Consider the following 20,818-nt stretch of genomic DNA (forward strand, 5'->3'; position numbering starts at 1 on the left):
CAGAAAATGAGCAAAGACCAAGAATCTGAGGCTGAAATAATAATAAATCGCATCATTTATTTATTTTGGTAAAGACTGAAAATGGGTCCCACAGACCCCAACTCTAACCTTAATCTCAACCCCGAGCCTGAACCTAATCCCAACCCCAACACTAACCCCAGCACTGTTTATAATCCAGAGGAACACCAGATAAGCTGACTCTTTGGGCATTTTGGTGAGCATCAAAATAAATGTGAAATTTCCTGAGCAGGAATGTTGAATCACTGGTTCTCTGGTCCGGTTTTCTTTCTGAGAGAAAAAAAAACGTTGTGTATCACGCAGCTAGCAGGCCACATGCGCCCGCCACTCTCCCTCAGCACTCCACCAACCACAGCACCGCCTGGAAATATAAGGAGGGGCTACTTAAGCGGGTAGAAAAACACAGCTCACTTTCACATCCACAGAGGAAGCCTAACCCAGCGGGAGCTCTGATCAGGCGCAGAGGTGAGATGATCTTTCGTTGTATTATTATTATTATTATTATTATTATTATTATTATTATATTATCTTAATCTCTGAGTTTACTGAGGGGGATCTCTCCTGAACGGTTCTGCACAAAGAGCAGCAGCTCTAACTGCTCGACTCACGGTGGTTTGATGTGCTGTATTTAAAGTGGTTTCATGCTTGGTGTTCTGTGCTGCCTGTTAAAGGTTTGTGGGCATCCTGAGCTTCTCAATGCTGCAAAAGCTGTTCATAAATTTTACAAATTTACATATTTCAAGATTTCTTGAAATGTGTAATAGTCTCTAGTTATTTACATCACCCTAATATCTTGAAACTAGTCAGAAAATATGTACCTACAGCCTTTTAAAAGTGATATATCGCTGCTGTCAGAAGAAAACCTTGTATCTCCATTTTTGTCATTTTTCAGTTTTTGACATAATTCGAAAATGCCTGTTGTTCTTTACATTGCTTGTAAATTGGACTAAAAGAAATGGCCCAAAATGACTTGGAAAAAATTCTGGTTCCATTGACTTACATTAAAAGTGAAGTGTGTTTTTTCCTTCTCCTGTAAAGTTACCATTTTGGAGATATGAGGTTTTGGTCCGACAGCAGCGATAAGCACAATAATAATACACTGTGTTAGTTTAAGCCTTTCTCTCATTGAAGTTTCGCTGTATTGCTGGTAATCAGAGACTCGAAATTTGTGCTTCACACCCAAATGAAGTCATCTTGAATTGAGTCTGCTCACCATACAGAAAATCTTCTGTAATTTCTGTAAACACCACAGATACAACAAGCCATTTGCAAAAATGCAGCTTCTGAGAATTTTGGCACTACAAAGACTTTCCAATAACATCACACAGCATCTCATAACCCTTGAAGTTAAGCGTGGAGTGTAAGAAGAAGCTACATCCAAAAAACAAGTGAAAAGCCCTGATTTAATATCGTCTACTGACCCATCAACCCGATCAGAGAGCCTTTATGTTTGTTTTGTGCATAAATACGGTCTCATTTCTAAGAGAGACTGATAAAGGAACCTGTTGTTAAAGTAAACAATAATCTCATTCGCAGTGTTTGGTAAGAGGATTTATTGCTTTGATAGTTTGATGGTTTCACTTGCTAAGATTTTTGCTGTGAAACTATTTTTAACACAAATTAGCATTTTTTGCTTGTGGGTTTGCAATAACTTATAACTTAAACCGTATTAAAGTCAAGCAGGTTATTTAGACTAAAACAATATCATGAGTTAATATTATTGATCATATTAGTGACTTTGGTGGGAAAAAGAAGCCAAAGCCCACACAATGTGTCTCCTTGTTATGACGTCAGCGCTCATCAACACTCCAACCTCTCAGGTGTTCAAACCACCTTTGGGCCAAAAGAGTTTAATATTTTAACAATAGATCAGAAAAGAAAACTGTCAAATCATTATAAATATACATAAATTACAAAACTATATTTTTTCCATGTTAGCTTGTGGCTAGTGTGTTAGCTTCTTGGGGCATATCTGCTTGTGTGGTACCACTTTAGAATAAGACTATCCTTATGATGGGTTTATACAACACTTTCAAATTAATTTACTAATGTTTATTACACGTCATGGGTATTAATTGGGTCATAAACACCTTAAAAACCATCAATAAGCACTTATAAGATAAAAGAAAGGACATAATCTGATAAATATGAATATGTGATGAAGCTGACAGTCCTAAAACTCAATTTCTGCCTGTTTCTGAGCTACTTTAGTGTTTTGCCAGAAACTGAATTGTTGTCTTTGTAGGCGAGCAAGCAGGTCAACATTATAAGAGTGTATTTATTGTGTTAAATAAAAAAAAGACTGTTTGTTTTTTTGTGTGAAGAAAGCTAAAGTCTGTTTTATCTTGGCACGGTCGTCTTTGTGGAGAGGTGTGAATAGTTTTTCACAGCAGGGGGTTCTAACCCCTCCATTTCACCCCTCATTGCTCACTAGCAGCTCAACACAGAGTCACAACATTTCACAGAGAGACGACAGAGTCCTAGTTAATCTGATAACAGAGATACGGGAAAAATATTGAATTTGACAACATTATTTTAATGAATGCCACTAGGGGCACCTTTATTTGGTGTCAGAGCTTGCGTTTGACTGACTCACTGCACCGTCCACTCTGTGCGTCCTCTCTTTTTACAGGCTGTCCACTTCAGCTGTGAGATAAGAGGTCACTGTATCGTGGGTCAGGATGAGTGCTGTGCTGCCGTTCATCTGTATGTTTCTGGTGCTACAGATGGTCACACACTGCACAGCGGTGAGCAGGACCTGTACAGTCCTACTGCAGCTCCTCTGATGACCATACACATGGCCGAATTTAAACCACAAAATCTCTGCTTCTTTCTACAGAATGGACCCGGGAGAGGGAGGCAGCTGTTCTCCAGAATATTGGAAAACTCAAAAGGTGCAGAAACTTTTTCACAAACTCTGTCTGGCTGTTTGTTTTTCTGCTGTAAAGAAAAAGTTTGGCGAAAAAATCAAATGTACTCAAAAATATTCTCCCCTCACCCCGAATGTCTGTGTTGATCAGCCAAGACATGTTTGCCTCTTTAGTTTTAGCACCGGAGCTACGAGGCTAATGTAGCTAACAAGTAAAAGTAGCCTATTAGCAATTAGCATGGTGCTAACTGCATGTCTCAGACCGTGTGGAGTTGCTCAGTAAACTCTAATATACTTGATTTTGTGGTTTCTGACACTATGAGTGTGTTTACATGCTCTCAATAATCCGATCATAATCGGATTTCTGCAGTTATCTGATTATTCAAATGATCATGTAAACAGCACATGCTGATTTCTTAGATCGGAGTAAGGTCTAGAAATCTGATTAAGAGGTAATCAGATTTCTCAGTGCATGTGAACTCTTACTCTGATTTCTTTCGGATTTCTCAGTCAGAGCATGTGTGAAATCAGACTGCATTACCGGAAACGTCGTCTTCTGTGAGTTTATTAGCTGGCTGTAAAGCAAAAATCGGATTACTGTCTGATTAATGTAGACCTGGAGTTTCACCATTATCTGATTACTCAGATTACTGACAAAATCTAATTTTCTGCAGTTATCAGATTATTAAGTACATGTGAACACACATGTTGGACACTGTGATCTGTAAACATGGACTAAAGTCCATCACATAGCTAAAAATATAAGTCGCTACATTGGAGCTTAAATTGTGTACATTTGTATGTTATGGCCAGTCCAGACCACTTTGCTCAGCTACGGCAGGCTTAGTATCTCCTACAGCTCATTAGGTGGAAGGTCATTTTCTTAAATAGCTCCTAAACTTTGGAATAGCGTTCCAGAGAATATTAGCAGTGCACACTTCATAGGTGTTTCAAATCCAAATTTAAGTATATTTGTTCAGGCTGGCACATGCCAAACAGTACAGGGTGGTTCAAAAAGATTCGTCTGATTTCAAAATGATTTATTTCTCTTGTAAATCATTACAGATCAATGCAGTAAACTGTAAATGGTTTAAATGAGCATAAAGTTTATTATGTAATTGTTCAAGGTCTCAGTCTGAACCTCCTCCAGCTGTACAGACAACATCAACGCCACAGTCAAACTCATCCCATACTGGATTGAGCATGTCGGGTGTCGGTGCACTCACGGCTCTTTCAGTGCGATTTCGGAGATCATCCAGTGTTGTGGAACCAACGCCGAACGCTCTGAGCTGCTGGAGCTTCACTGCCCACGAAAATCACACTGCACAGTTATGACGGATTCACTCTTATTGAAGTGGAGAACGCAGAACGCTTTCTGCTCAGGGGTCTCATCTCCTCTCAGACTGAAGGAAGCCATCTTCCACCGACAGTCAGAAACTCTATGACCCCCTCTTTCAATTGGATTGTGATTGGTTCCTCGGCGCCTCACAGTTGTAAAAATATGGCACTTTGAATTCAGACTAATCTTTTTGAATCACCTTGGATTGTGGCTCATTTCCCCTGTTTGTTGCTATTATTATTAGCATTAATTTCAGCTTGTTTTAGTGATAACATGCCTAACAGTACTTGTCAGCGCAGATGCGCCAGTCATGCCTTTTTACAGCCAATTCTGATTCTGATTGGCTGTTTTTTAGCACACTTTATTGATTTACCTGCTAAAACACACAAGATTACACCTATCTGGTAATTGCTTGGGTTAGTGGGTGTGTTTGAGAGGGAAAACCACCAAACTGCCCTGGACACTGCCCTTCTGGGACCAGAGCTGGGCACCCCTTGGCCAAAGGAACAAATAAAACCCATTTAAGCCTTTTTTCTGTTAGCCAAAATTGCAATATAAATAACATGGTCTGGTATTTAGGCATGAATGAAAAATCTTATTTAAGTAACATGAAACAAATGAAGTGCTACATTTAAAGCAAGAGGTGTCCGACTATTTAGCACAGAGCATAATGTATGATTATGCTACATCACAAAGCCAATTAAATAAATACATGAATATTGCAAATTGCTTGTTTGGCCAAATCTAGTGTTGCATCTTCTTGTCAGACACATGAGCCTCGTAGAGCCGGTGCAAAACTAAAGAAGCAAACTTGAGACACCAAATGTGTCTTTGCAGATTGACTACGTTTGGGTAAATATACATTTTTATTTGTTATCGAACTATCACTTTAAATTTTCCCCATCTGGTGAAATATGGGTCATATGGATGGAGGAGCTGGTAATGATTATGTATGATCTGTTTTGTCTCTGTTTATGCGTCTGGATATGTAGGCGTGATTGTGTTTATGAAGTTCTGGTTGTGTATATCTGATTGTGGCTTTGTTTACATGTTTTGTGTGTGTGTGTGTGTGTGTGTGTGTGTGTGTGTGTGTGTGTGTGTGCACGTAGTTACGCATTGTCTGAACGGGGGCACATCGGTCTCCGCTCTCTTCACAGGACAGCACATGTGTTGTTTGTGTCCTGATGGCTTCAGTGGCTCCAGCTGTGAGATCGGTACTCAACTCATTTATACTCTCTCATCATGTTCATTAAAGCAAAAGTTTGTCGGAAAATCAAGAAAATAGTTTCACTGGAGTTATGAGGCTGATGTAGCTTCATAGCAATTAGCATGGTGCTAACTGCAGGCCTAAATCATCACACACTCACCTCAAACCAACTGGAGATGTTCAGTATCTCTGAGTCTTGATGATGTGGATTCTGACGCTGTATGACTCACTGTTACCTATAAACATGGACTAAAGCACTTAACATAGCTACAAACATTAGCAGCCCCCTAAATTTCTCTCTGTTCTCATTGTGTGTTGTATTTGTTCTGTTGTGTATGTCTGTAGATGACACTGAGTCCTGTATCGTTGGTATGGGTCTGCGGTACCGAGGCCCTGTGGCTCAGACGGTGAGTGGGCGAGAATGTATGGAATGGGATCCGGAAAGCAGCTGGAGTGTGTTTGGTTCAGACAGCAGGACTTTGGGTCTGGGACGACACAACCGCTGCAGGCAAGTCGCTCACACTGTGTGAGCTGCACTGTAACAGACTGGTTTCTCTCAGTAACAGACCTCTGTAGTCAGTGTCATGCCATGTTAGGAGTCCTCAGTATAAGCCCTTTTCATCTACACACTGTGGACAAAAGTATTGGGACACACCTCTTAATCATTGAATTCAGGTGTTTCATTCAGTCTCATTGCCACAGATGTATAAAATCAAGCAGCTAGCCATGCAGCCTGCCTTTACACACATTAGTGAACGAATGGGTCTGAGGAGCTCACTGAAGCGTGGTGCTGTAATAGGATGCCACTGACGCAACAAGTCAGTTCGTGAAATTTCTTTCCTCCTAGATTTTCCACGATCAACTGTGAGTGGTATTGTTGAAAAGTGGAAGCGTTTAGGAATGACAGCAACTCAGCCACGAAGTGTCAGACCATGTAAAGTTACAGACCAGGTCGCCGAGTGCTGAGGAGCACAGAGCATAAAGTTCCAAACCTCCTCAGGCATCAACATCAGCCCAAAAACTGAGCCTCGGGAGCTTCATGGCAGGGTTTCCATGGCCGAGCAAGCCTTACATCACCAACCACAATACCAAGCGTCGGATGGAGTGGAGTAAAGCGACTGGACTCAGCAGTGGAAACGTATTCTGTGGAGTGATGAATCAGCTTCTCTATCGGTCAGTCTGATGGACGAGTCTGGGTTTGGCGAATGCCAGGAGAACGTTACCTGCCTGACTGCACTGTGCCAGCTGTAAAGTTTGGTGGAGGAGGGATGATGATATGGGGCTGTTTTTCAGGGGTTGGTCTAGAACCCTTAGTTCCAGTGAAGGGAAATCTTAATGCTTCAGTAGAACCAAGACATTCTGGACAACTGTACACTTCCAACTTTGTGTGAACAGCTTGGGGAAGAACCTTTCCTGTTCCAGCATTACTGAGCCCCACTGACCAAAGCAGCTCCATAAAGGCCTGACTGGGTGAGTCTGGTGTGGAAGAACTTGACTGGCTCTCACAGAGCCCTGACCTGAACCCCATCCAACACCTTTGGGATGAACTAGAACGTAGATTGTGAGCCAGACCCTCTCGGGATCATAAAAGCAAGTGTTGGTGTGATGTGTAGGCGTCCCAATACTTTTGTCTATATAGTGTATGAGAGAAGTGAATGAATCACCTCCATCGCACCCTGCTGTAAACAAAAGTGATTTAAACCCGAAACAGTTTGTCCTGCACACATTTTCCCTCCGAGTGTCGCTGGATCTTCTGGACTATGAGGTCGTTTAGCACCTCATACAAAAATATGAATAATGCTACATACATGCTACAAGTGAGTTATAAGGTCCATATCCTACATTTTTGGGCTTATGACATTATGTTTTTGTTTATGTACCTTTAAGACTTACATTATATGGCCAAAAGTATGTGGACAACTGACCATTACACCTACATGAGCTTGTTGGACATGAGCTGCATACTACCCTTTCACCCTGTTCTTAAGTGGTCAGGACCCCCATGGACCCTCACAGAGCAGGTACTATTTGGGTGGTGGATCATTCTCAGCACTGCAGTAACACTGACGTGGTGGTGGTGTGTTAGTGTGTGTTGTGCTGGTACGACTGGATCAGACACAGCAGTGCTGCTGGAGTTTTTAAACACTGTGTCCACTCACTGTCCACTCTATTAGACACTCCTACCTTGTCAGTCCACCTTGTAGATGTGCACAGTTTGTGTTGGTCATCCTCTAGTCCTTCATCAGTGGTCACAGGACGCTGCCCACAGGACGCTGTTGGCTGGATATTTTTGGTTGGTGGACTATTCTCAGTCCAGCAGTGACACTGAGGTGTTTAAAAACTCCAGCAGCACTGCTGTGTCTGATCCACTCAGACCAGCACAACACACACTAACACACCACCACCACGTCAGTGTTACTGCAGTGCTGAGAATGATCCACCACCCAAGTAGTACCTGTTCTGTGAGGGTCCATGGGGGTCCTGACCACTGAGGAACAGGGTAAAAGGGGGCTAACAAAGTATCAGAGAAACAGATGGACTACAGTCTGTAACTGTAGAACTACAAAGTGCACCTATACAGTAAGTGGAGCTGATAAAATGGACAATGAGCGTAGAAACAAGGAGGTGGTCAGAATGTTATGCCTGATCAGTGTTTATATATGATATATATATATATATATATATATATATATATATATATATATATAAGCAGGTGTTTTTATTTCCACAGAAACCCAAACTACAGCAGGAAGCCCTGGTGCTTCGTACAGGGGAATTACGGTAGAGTTAAAGAGTACTGCAATATTCCACACTGCAGCAGAGGGCCTGGTGAGAATCCCTCCATCCCTCCATTCTTTCCTTTTTCTCCTCCATCCCTCTATTTTCTACCTCTGTTCCTGCATTCTCTCCAGTATCTACCTCCATATCCCTCGATCCCATTATCTCCACATCCTTCCGTTCTCTCTATCCCTCCATTCTGTCCATCCCTCCTCCCCTTCAGTCTCTCTATCTTCTCAATCCCTCTGTCCCTCCATCCACTTATTCCTCCATTCTCTACCTCCATCCCTGCATTCTCTCCTTCCATCCATCCATTCTTTATCTCATCCCTGCATTATCTACTTCTGTCACTGCCTCCTCTCCATTCTCTACCTCCATCCCTCCATCCTCTACCTCTATTCCTCCATTCTGTCCATTCTTTACAGCTATCCCTTTATTCTCTACCTCCATCCATGCATTCCCTCCATTCTCTGCCTCCATCCCTGCATTCTCTCCATTCTTTACCTCCATGTCCCTCCATCCCACAGTCCCTCCTTTTCTCTATTCTTTTTCTCTATTCCATCCCTCCATATATTACATCAACCTGTCTTGTCTGTCTGTTTCAGCACTAATAACTCTCTCTCTCTCTCTCTCTCTCTCTCTCTCTCTCTCTCTCTCTCTCTCTCTCTCTCTCTCTCTCTCTTTTTCTCTCCATCCCTTCACACCCACCAACTCTCAAACCACTGTCTCCCACCAGCAGCCCAGACTCAGGTGAGTTTAGCAGACAAGTGATATCACTTGAGTGAGATGCTCAGTCCAATGTAGTTTAGACTCAAGTTAGATTAAGGTCCAGTCCCATTTCTTATTTTCACCCCTACCCCTTGTTTTCGAGTGCTGCCCCTTGTTACTGAGTTACAGGGTAGTGGTTGAAATCTTCCCTCTGAAATGGGACCCTCAAATAAAAAGAGCATCACTTCATTAACAGCTACCAGCGCTGCTCTGTAGGCGACCCTGCCAGTCTGCAGTGACAGCAGAGGAGGGTAAAGTTCAGCTCCTCACTGCTGGGCTTTAGTTACATTTAGGGCATCATATGATCTTCATATGGGGGGCAATTATTTATTATCACCCACCCCTAATTCTTCAGTGATATGAAGATGAAGATGATATTCTCCAGATTCTTGTTCAAATTTTCCCGTTCCACCTTAAATGGAGCAGCAGTTACATTGCGGTGCTTCAGGCGTCAGAACTGCTGGACTATTACCCTGATAGCAAAGGATAGTGGACCATGGCCCACTGATGGCAAAGCTGGCGTTTTTGCTCAGCGTTTTCTGGGTTTTCCACTCACAGTCTAATTTACTGGTTTTTCCTTCCTTCCTTTTTTAGATATCCTTTGTAAATTAGTTAGGTAAATAATTTTAATCCAGCACAGAGTCAGCAACAACATTTTACATTAAATCATTTTGCATTAGGCCGTCATTATTTTTTTTCTCTCATTTGTTTGTAATATTTGTCCAAGTTTATTTTCTAAAATAAAAGTCTCTGTGTGTTTAAAATCTGTTTGAGGAGATTAAAAACTAGTTCGAGCGTTGTATGCAGGACAGTAATCTGGGTGGTCCGAGGGTGGACCAGCAGTGGCTGATTAAAACACTGGATGTTGACCTTATTAAGCCAGTGGACCAATATATACTTGCTATCTGGGTTAAGGTGGAACAGGAAATTTAGCTAGCTACCGAGACGTCAGCACTACTAGTGATTTTTTTTATGCTTATTATGAAGAAAAGGAGCAAAATACACTGAAACGACATTAAACTCAGATAATATGATGGTTATCTTAATTTTTAACAGAGAAAATTCTCACATTTGTTTGTTTCTTTAAGACTCAGGTGACATTATCTCTCTAAAGAGGTTTAGATTTAGGTCAAATTAGATCTTGGGTGAGATTATCACGTCAATAAAGTTTAGTCTTTGGGTGAGATTAAGACTCAACTGAGATTATCAGACCAATTGTTTTTAGATTTAGGTGGGATTAAGATTTAGGTGAGATTATCACTCCCATCAAGACACATTAAGACTCTGTTGAGATAATCACTCCAGTGTAGTTTAGACTCAAGTGAGATTATCGCTCCAGTGAAATTTAGGCTGTGGTGAGATTAGCAGATGCTCGTGAATTTAGCTGGTGAGATTAAGGCTGAAGTGAGAGGCTCAAGTGAGATTATCGCTCTAGTGAGGTTGAGGCTGTGGTGAGATTAAGGCTGAAGTGAGATTATCGCTCCAGTGAGGTTTAGGCTGTGGTGGGATTAAGGCTCAAGTAAGATTATTACTCCAATAAATTTTAAACTCAGGTGAGATTAAGGGTCAAGTGAGATTATCATTCCAATTGGTTTTAGCCTCCAAGTGAGATTAAGAGGTTCAGGTTTAAGAGGTTTAGATTCTTGTGAGATTAAGACTTTAGTGAGATTATCACTAAAGTCTCAGTCTCACTAAAATCTTAATCTCACTTGAGTCTACACCTCATTGGAGCGATAATCTCAGTAAAATCCTAATCTAATGCCTTAAACTAAAGTCCTAAAGACTAGTGAGGTTTAGACTGCAGGGCAGATTAAGACTCCAGTCAGATTATCACTCCAATAAAGTTTAGACTCAGGTGACACTAAGACTCATTAAGACTCAGGTGAATTCATTGCTCCAATGAGGTTTTGATTTAGGCGAGATTAAGACTTCTTCTATAGGATTTAGCCGCAGGTGAGATTAAGTCTCAGTCTCTGTATTTGTGGTGTAAGTGTGTTGTTGCTGTTGAAGGCTGGCGTTGTGGTGCGCGTCCTGCACTGAGGTTCAAGATCGTGGGCGGCTCTCTGAGCGCAGTGGAGTCTCACCCCTGGATGGCCACAGTGTTCTGGAGGTCATCGAGTCAGCACAGAGTGTTCCGCTGTGCTGGGAGCCTCATCGCCCCCTGCTGGGTTCTCACTGCAGCGCACTGCTTTCCTGACGGGTAGGAGCCAAACTTCATGTTTTAATATGCATCAAAATACAACAGCGTGTATAATTTTATGTGTTTTTCTGATGTTATTTACATTGTTAATGTTCGCCAATTTGCTGACCTGTTATATTTTTGGTATCTTCAGAAAATTTTCCTGAGTTGTACATAATATGTGTACATAAATGTATATTCTGCAACAGTTACAGATGGTCTTTTTGATGACAGCGTAATGGTAAACAAGTCAGAATTTCGGGAATAGAAATAGTTTCCGGCTGTGAGTTCACTTTAGGTCGTGAGCTTCTACAGTTGGATACAGAAGTGTGAATACTTCCAATCAAATTACACGTTTTAATGATTTTTCTGCACATTTTTTATTAGAACAAACAAAAAATTGTAAAATATAAAATCTGACGCAACTTTCCGAAATGGATATATAAGTATATTTTTGCAATGTATTAAAATGGCCAAAAAAATTATTTACTAAGCATATTTTTAAAATGCATTTATTTGTTTTTGTAATTTTTTTCAATTGTTTGTAGTTTTAATAAAGGTTACAGAAATGACTAAATATGAATGGACTGAACTGACTTTACATTAACCATGTACGTCTGCAGTGAGACTCTCACACACAGTGTATTTCATATAAATAAGATAAATCATAACTGCATTTTCACAGAGTATCAATACCCACAACACTCGCTTCTGTCATGTTAAAGGATCATTTGATCATATTTAAAATGAAGATACTGGAACACAAATTCATTTCTAAAGGTATCAGACAGTGAAGTGTATCTGATGTACCTGATAAACATATTTACGTACAGTTATTTTTGTATGGTACATTTCGATGTGTAAAATTTGTCTATATGTTTAAAAAATAAATGTATTTTAAAATATATTTGGTTAACATGGCAATATATTCTGAAATACATATTTTAGTGTTTGGAATGTATTTCAAATATATTAAAGTATATGTCCATATATGGTTTTTACATATGGGTTTACACAGACCACATGTTATTCTTTACTAAGAATACAGGGTGATTCAAAAAGATTCATCCAATTTCAAAATGATTGATTTCTCTTGTAAATCATTACAGATCAATGCAGTGAACTGTAAATGGTTTAAATGATCATAAAGTTTATTATGTAATTGTAGAAGGTCTCAGTCTGAACCTCCTCCAGCTGTACAGACAACATCAACACCATAGTCAAACTCATCCCATACTGGATTGAGCGTGTCGGGTGTCGCCGCACTCACGGCTCTTTCAGTGCGGTTTCGGAGATCATCCAGTGTTGTGGAACCAACGCCGAACGCTCTGAGCTGTTGGAGCTTCACTGCCCACGGAAAATCACACTGCACAGTTATGACGGATTCACTCTTATTGAAGTGGAGAACGCAGAACGCTTTCTGCTCAGGGGTCTCATCTCCTCTCAGACTGAAGGAGCCATCTTCCACTGACAGTCAGAAACTCTATCACCCCCTCTTACAATTGGATTGTGATTGGCTCCTAGACGCCTCACGGTTGTAAAAATATGGCGCTTTGAAATCGGATGAATCTTTTCAAATCACCCTGTATATTAAATTCAGCAAATACACAGTAACTGTGCATTAAAATGTACAGAACCTTTGCATATGACTGTATTTATGGTTATTTCTGTAGCTCCTGAAGGCAGCATAAGTATCACTGAGATTACTGCATCGATGGGCTCCTGTGTGCTGTTCAGAGGATTATGGTGCTAATTCTGTTTTTATTTGTATTCTGCAGTGCTGACACTGATGTCTGTAGGCTGTGGGTGGTCCTGGGGAAGACCGCCCTGAATGAAACGGACAAGAGGAAAGAGCAGGAGTTTAGAGTGGTGGAGCTCCACATGCATGAAAACTTCGACAACACTGACGGCAGCTTCAACAACGACATCGGTAACCTCGCCTACACCTCCTCAAGGGTAGAGCAAACCACAGCTGGGGTCATCCATACGTTGACACGGTCCTTTAGTCGCCCACTGAAATTCCTAGGAAACTGCCCCAGCCTTGTGTATGTAAGGGGGGGCACAACCTTATACATTCTGTTTTTTGTTGAATAGTTTTAAAAATATTTAAGTTGGAATAATCATGTTTTCATACAAGCAAACATCAACATTTCTGCTACAAACAGAAACTTGAACTTTGTTTCCAGCTCCTACCGCTCAGTACAATTCCACCCAAAATGAGGGAAGTGCAGTTTTACAGTTTAGCCCATGGGTGGGTTCACTGTAACAGACAGAGGGTCAGTTTAACACCTGCTAGAAAAGTCTAATGAATCAGTGCAAACAAAGTTTATTCAATATATTTCTATGTTATAAGAAACCAATATATTTTCCAACCAAACTGCATTATATATTATCATCTATAAGACAGACAGATCAATTGATAGATACACACATCAGATTATATATGAACACTGATATGAGTCTGTGGGTCAAACAATGACAGATTTATCTTTGTCCAGTGAAGGACAGCAAATAAAAACACCAACATCAGTAAAATATGAACATTCTTTACCAGCTGATAATGACAATTTCAATGTCAATTTGTGTTGGTCATCCTCTAGTCCTTCATCAGTGGTCACAGGACGCTGCCCACAGGACGCTGTTGGCTGGATATTTTTGGTTGGTGGACTATTCTCAGTCCAGCAGTGACACTGAGGTGTTTAAAAACTCCAGCAGCACTGCTGTGTCTGATCCACTCAGACCAGCACAACACACACTAACACACCACCACCACGTCAGAGTTACTGCAGTACTGAGAATGATCCACCACCCAAATAGTACCTGCTCTGTGAGGGTCCATGGGGGTCCTGACCACTGAAGAACAGGGTGAAAGGGGGCTAACAAAGTATCAGAGAAACAGATGGACTACAGTCTGTAACTGTAGAACTACAAAGTGCACCTATATAGTAAGTGGAGCTGATAAAATGGACAATGAGCGTAGAAACAAGGAGGTGGTCAGAATGTTATGCCTGATTGGTGTACTTATAACTATGAACCAAAAAGCATGTGTTCATAAACATAAACAAATAAATGTTTAAGAAATTAAATTGGTAGGGAAGAAAGTACTCATACACTATATTAAAAATATAGGGTATATTTAAAGGTTTAAAATGGAAATAAATCAGGTTTTCACATTAATGATACAAAAATATCAATGTTCTTGTGCAAATTTGACCTTTTGTCATTATAAAAGATGTTTCCATAGTTTGGAAAGATTTTTGGCAGCAAGTAGCGATGATGGTGAAGATGAAGAACCTTCCTAAAGTTCTTAAGAAGAACATTATTGAACAACACTCAAATGAAAATAGCTACAAATGCCTTAAATACCCATCAGCATTAATTATGCAGTAATATGTCACTGTATTACTCACTGTTATGTATAAACATGGAGTACAATATTTTAGCATAGCTAAATACATCTTTAAAGGCAACAATTTGTCATTCACTGTTAGAAATAAAGGTTCTGTTCAGGTACATTTTTCGTTCATCAAGGTACAGACAGTGTAAATGTTCCCTCAAAGCTCCAACAGTGGTTTTAAGGTTTCTCCAGGTGAAAAGTTCGTATTTGTACCTTTTCATAACCGAATGTTTTAAACAGAACAGTAAAATAAAAGCCTGGAGACGAGACGGGGTGTGTGGAGTCAGTACAGCTTAGAACATATCATTTCAGTGGATTATGGTTCAGTTATGTTCCCTGACTAAAGGTACTGAGATGGAGCCTTGAGGGTTCCACCCCAGAGACAAGAGGGGAACTGACCCAGTGACAGTTTAGTACCTTTATTTCTGAGAGTAAAAGAACATGGAAACACCCTAAAACATAGAAATGTGTGTGTGTGCTTAGCATTGCTGAGGATCAGTGGTCCGGATGGTGCCTGTGCGGTGGAGTCCAACTCGGTGAGGACAGTGTGTGTCGCTGCTCCTGATTCCACACTTCCAGATGGAACTTCCTGCGAGATTGCTGGATACGGGAAAGAGCAGCAAGGTACGATCAGAGAACTTGTAGAGAGGAGAATTCCCACTCTGTAATGTATTCCGGGTTTCTCAAACACTAGAGGGCGCTCTTGAGTGAGTCCAAAATGAATGGGTTAAGATAAAATCATCATAGTTTACGAATGCTGAAACATTTTTAATGTAAAATAATACATTCATTTCCTGAACACAGAGCAGCATAAAACATTTTAGCACTGCTGTTATATTTTTAAGAGCTTTTAAACTCGAGTTATAGGAGTTTAAAACGGCGCCTCATGTACGTTCATGATGTCTGTGAGCGCGAACAGCCAATGAGCTGCTCCGCTCGCCAACCAATCAGCACTCAGTAGCAGTAATGTTAGCGTCCTGCTGCCCAAAACCCGTTTGCTGTAGAAAAAGGAAACATACAGGTGAGATTTCTTTGCTTTTTTAGTGAAATCCATCCTTCTACTTTCTAAAATTAAAGGAAAGTTCTGGTTCAGTGATTAGAAACTATTTTAACTTTAGCCATTTAGCTCCATTTACTCCCATTCATTGAGGACTCACTCGTGGGCGCCCTCTGCTGTTTAGCAGTCCTGTTTTTGATGTAACGGGGGAAATAGGAAGAGGCCAGACTCCTTATAAACCGGCTCTGGTACGATCATCTCATTTCCAGCTGCAGGTCATCCAGTCATTTCAATTCAAGGCCTTCAATTCAAGTCATAAGTGTCAAAACTCAGTCTAAACCCACCTCTAAGACAAGGCTAACTTCTGCTAGCATCCCTATAGGTCTCTAGTAGTTTGTGAGCGTTTTTTGTCCATTCTAGATTAAACACAGACATTTGAAGCCTCTAAAAGTCATGCCATGTTTTACTTGAAATTTGTGACAGACTTTTTAGCACATTTGACCTTGTCGCGGTTTCACAGCGGCTCTTTCAGTATTGAGATCTGCAGTGCAAAATATGGTATCTTGTCAAGTGAAATGATCTTAAATCTAGTATATATATCTAATATTTCCCATTTCCAGATTATCTAGCTTATTTCTAGACATTTTTACTTGTTATAGGTAATTTTATCAAGTAAAATTCTCTCACTATACTGCTAGATCATTTTGCTGGTTTCAAGCTCATTTCTTACAACAAGCAAAATTATCTGCCAACATAGTGAGATAATTTTACTTAATAAAATCGCTTAAAACAAGTGAAAAATGCTAGAAATAAGTTAAATAATTTTAAATTAAACTTACATTAGTCTCTACAGGAGAAATATTAGATTATTTGACTGTATCTAAGATAATTTTACATACCAAGATACCATTTTTGCATGTGTGCGTTGCTGCCACTTAGCTGTAGAACCATGAACACTCAAAAACCCTTTGCATGATAAAAGGGTTCTTTGCATCATGAAAGGGTTCTTTAAATTGATGGAGAATGTGCTGTAGGTGGTTCTATAGAGAATCTTTTTGAAAAGGGTTCTATGTAGCCCTAGAATGGTTCTTCTATTGCTACATGCTTGACATCGATATATGACAAGAAACCTTTTGGTGCTATATAGAACCCTTTTCAAAAAGGTTCTATATAGAGCCATCTATAGCACGTTCTCCATCAACCAGAAGAATACGTTCACAGTGCAGAGAACCCTTTAATCATGCAAAGGGTCCTTTGAGTGTTCATGGTTCTACATAGAACTGTTTTCTTTACTGAAAACCCTCGAGGAACCATCATTTTTAAGAGTGTACCTAGATACCACTGAGATAACCAATTCTGGATTGGTCAGTTTTACACTGGGTGTTCCAAGAATTTGACCCGTTTCCATCCTATACTTAACAATGAAACGTGAGCAGGGCTGTGATACTTGCAGAGATTAAATAAATGATTATTTACTTACATTATTTTAATTTTAGTCTTTATTTGTTTATTTTTTATTTTTTGACATTTTCTTTCCCTGCAGTTAACCAGATATCTGTTCATGAACTCTTATGTATGCTCGGACATGCCTACTGCGTATGTTTATTAAGGGTTATAATAAGCTCCCCGGACAAAAAATGAGTCACCTTGCGTGCTTAAGGTGGTAGTAACTTCAGGATCCTGCAGATGGCATTGCACGAGGATGATCAGGCCATAAATACCTGCGGCGTGTGCAGCTGGATGTATAGATTGAGAAAAGGTGGTACAGTACAGTGAATGTTTCACGCGATGTGTGGAAAATGGGTCAAAAAGCAGATGTTAATGATTGGCAAAAAGGAGTGAGTGGATTTGGACAGCAAAGGCCACAGTGTGAAGGAAGTAGCTGAATTTGCAGGTGTACCGAAGCGTATGCTCATACGGGTCGACCAGCAGTGGCAGAAATCCCAGCCTGCAGGAAATCCTTGTCAGAATTGTGGCTGTAAGACGAAACTGACGGACAGAGACCGCCAGCATGTTTCACAGCTTGTGAATAAAAATCGCTTCCAGGCAAGAATCGCTTCTAGAAGTCAATGTAGGTCCTTAACAACCAATTTCTGAAAGAACCTCCACAGGGAACCGCATACCATGTACATCTGGAGCAGAGCAGCACGCAAGAGGCCTTTGCCCACTTCTGCTCACAGAGTTGCCCGGTGAAGGTGGACGAAGAGACACGAACACTGGACTGTTCAGGACTGGAAACGTGTTATCTGGTCAGATGAATCTGGTTTCTGCCTGTATGTGAATGATGCCTTTTGCTCATCATCTCACTGAGGAACATAACATTCCTATCCCTGTATTCCAACATTCTCGCGTTCACAGGGCTGCAAATGGGACTGATTGTCTTGATTCACACATCTGGACCGGCCCGCAAAATCCCCAGATTTGAATCCTCTTGAAAATCTGTGGGACGACCTGGAACAACAAGTAAGACTCCAGGGAAGGATCCATGAAATCTGGCCGACCTGCGCAGTTCTTTGATTCAAGAGTAAAGAAAATAGTTCTACATAGAACCATGAACACTCAAAAACCCTTAAAGGGTTCTTTGCATCATGAAAGTGTTTTTCAGATAGATGTACAATGTGCTGTAGGTGGTTCTATAGAGAATTCTTTTGAAAAGGGTTCTATGTAGCCCCAGAATGGTTCTTCTATTGCTACAGGCTTGACATCAATATATGACAAGAACGCTTTTGGTGCTATATAGACCCCTTTGCAAAAAGGTTCTATATAGAGCCATCTACAGCACGTTCTCCATCAACCAGAAGAATACGTTGTACCCTTGACATTGATGTCACCTACATCTAGAAACTTGTCCAGTCCAGGCTAAATCGATTCACAGCTGTTATTCGTGCTCGTGGAGGTTTTACACGCTATTTTACGTTTCAGTCACAGGTGGCTAATATTTTGTCCGGTGAGCTTATCACTGTAAAGTTATGTGCCTTTACATGTACATGAGCTGTAATTTACAATAATACTCCATACGCATTTCAGGGTTGTGGTATAACTCTCAGTATCTCAGAGAGGGGAAAGTTAACCTGCTGCCACAGGATGTATGTTCCAGCAAGAGTTACTATGGCAACGAGATCACCGAAAACATGCTGTGTGCTGGAGCACCAGACTGGAGTGTGGACGCCTGTAAGGTCAGTCTGTCGAGTCATTTCTACCAGCATCTGTGACCCGTATCATACAGACCTGTAACGGTATCAGAAACCCCTCTCCTGCTGGTGTACAGTTAGAGACTGAAGCTCATCTGATGATGCACAGATTGTGTTAGTCATCCTCTCGTCCACTGGTGTCCAATCTTATCTGCAGAGGGCCGGTATGGCTGCAGGTTTTCATTCCAAACAAGCAGGAGCGCAGCTGATTACACTTGTTTAATCAGTTGGCCAGTCTTCAGAGAACTGACCATGTAAGCTTCTGCTTTATTGAAATGAAAACCTGCCTCCCATAAGATCGGACCCCTCTGGTCTAGTCCTTCATCACTGCTCTGCTGCAGTCCTGTGGTCAGAAACTGACCAATGATGAGTGGGGTCGAAGGGTTGATAAACTGTTTAGGAACCAATGGACTACAGTTGGTAACTGTACACCTACATAGTGGAGCTATAAGGGGGTATTTCCAATAAATGGGCCAGTGAGTGGTAGCACAAGGTAGATGTTTCTAACAAAGTGGCCAGTGAGTGGAACCACAAGATAGGTGTTTCTAACAAAGTGGCCACTGAGTGGAGCCACAAGATAGGTGTTTCTAATAAAGTGGCCACTGAGTGAAAGCACAAGGTGTTCATAATTAAGTGACCAAAGAGTGGAAGGGACAGCAGAAAGATCCTTGAACAATATGCAGAGAAATGCAGAAAACTATCTGATTTGTTTGGATATGAGAGTTCGGAGCATGTGGGACCTTTTCTTAGTCAGCTATGTAGCTAAATTAGCCTGTTCTTTCAACCTACTTGTAAACTAAGACTACACATTGCTATGTAAATGGACTATCCCACTTTTAGGCCCAGTCCCATTTCTTATTTCTACCCCTACCCCTTGTTTTCGAGTGTTGCCCCTTGGAACTGAGTTACAGGGTAGTGGTTGAGATCTTCCCTCTGAAATGGGACCCTCAAATAAAAAGAGCATCACTTCATTAACAGCTACCAGCGCTGCTCTGTAGGCGACCCTGCCAGTCTGCAGTGACAGCAGAGGAGGGTAAAGTTCAGCTCCTCACTGCTGGGCTTTAGTTACATTTAGGGAATCATATGCCTTCAAAGAGGGGGGGCTGTAATGAATGTAACTACTGCACCCTTTAAGGTGGAACGGCAAATTTAGCTAGCTACAGAGACATCAGCATAATAGTAGAGATCACTCTGTTTGGAGTCTCTGAAAATCCTCCGTTTGGAGGGTCATGTAGCCCTAACACTTTGCCCTACCCCTCTATCTCAACAAGAATAGGGACACCCTACCCCTAGACGTGACAGAGGGGTAGGGCTAAGTGGGCCCAAGTCTGGTTAATTAACTTATTAATCTTATAACTAACAGGGGTGTTTGTGGTGGAGTCATTGCAGTTGTAGTGGGCTGGTCTAGATGAAAGTTCATGGCTAGTTTAGTTCCCAGTCCAGCCCTCTGTACACCTATATAGTGGACCTTCAGCATTAAGCTATAGCCAAGGAAATGGAGACACCTCAGAGGTACAGGAAGTTGACTGATGAACTCTTTGTTTGATGCAGGGGGACTCTGGTGGTCCGTTGGTGTGCAGTGTGAATGATAGCCTGTTCCTGTACGGAGTGGTGAGTTGGGGTGAAGGATGTTCCAGAGAGTTCCGACCTGGAGTTTATACAAGAGTCTCTAAATACCACCACTGGATCCTGCAGAAAACGGGCAAGCTCCCAAACACCGCCACATCTCATCACCTGCAGGAGTGACCCGCACCTCCACACGCTCCACTTCCCACTCTCCTCTATACACTCTGAAAGAGAATGTACATCAATTTAAACAATATCCCCCTTTACTTTCTCCACCAATTGTAATTGATTAGCCAAGACATGTTTAGTGTCTGCAGTTTGTTTCTTTAGTTCTGCACTGGAGCTACGAGTGGGCTTGAGCTGATTGGCGATAGTGTCGTCAATCGCCGATAGTTTCCAACTGTCTTGATTGTCAATCGTGTCAATGATTTAAGTGTCTGAAAACGCAGCATCTGCGGCATTAAGATTCCCAAAAATAATCACATTTGTCTTGCGACCTTTTTTTATTT

General features: G+C 41.2%; 1 protein-coding gene across 1 annotated transcript; it reads left to right on the plus strand.

Annotated features, from left to right (window-relative positions):
* Positions 1-432: 432 nt before the first annotated feature.
* Positions 433-20,489, plus strand: plaub (plasminogen activator, urokinase b). Its single transcript, XM_036571667.1, has 11 exons — positions 433-483; positions 2,651-2,765; positions 2,858-2,912; positions 5,336-5,440; positions 5,779-5,941; positions 8,165-8,262; positions 10,990-11,179; positions 12,937-13,088; positions 15,039-15,179; positions 18,580-18,728; positions 20,295-20,489. Exons 2-11 carry the CDS (start codon positions 2,700-2,702, stop codon positions 20,487-20,489), a joined length of 1,314 nt encoding a protein of 437 aa, XP_036427560.1. The 5' UTR covers positions 433-483; positions 2,651-2,699.
* Positions 20,490-20,818: the final 329 nt, after the last annotated feature.

This window comes from Colossoma macropomum, unplaced genomic scaffold, assembly GCF_904425465.1.
Source record: "Colossoma macropomum unplaced genomic scaffold, Colossoma_macropomum, whole genome shotgun sequence".
NCBI classification, from domain to species: domain Eukaryota; kingdom Metazoa; phylum Chordata; class Actinopteri; order Characiformes; family Serrasalmidae; genus Colossoma; species Colossoma macropomum.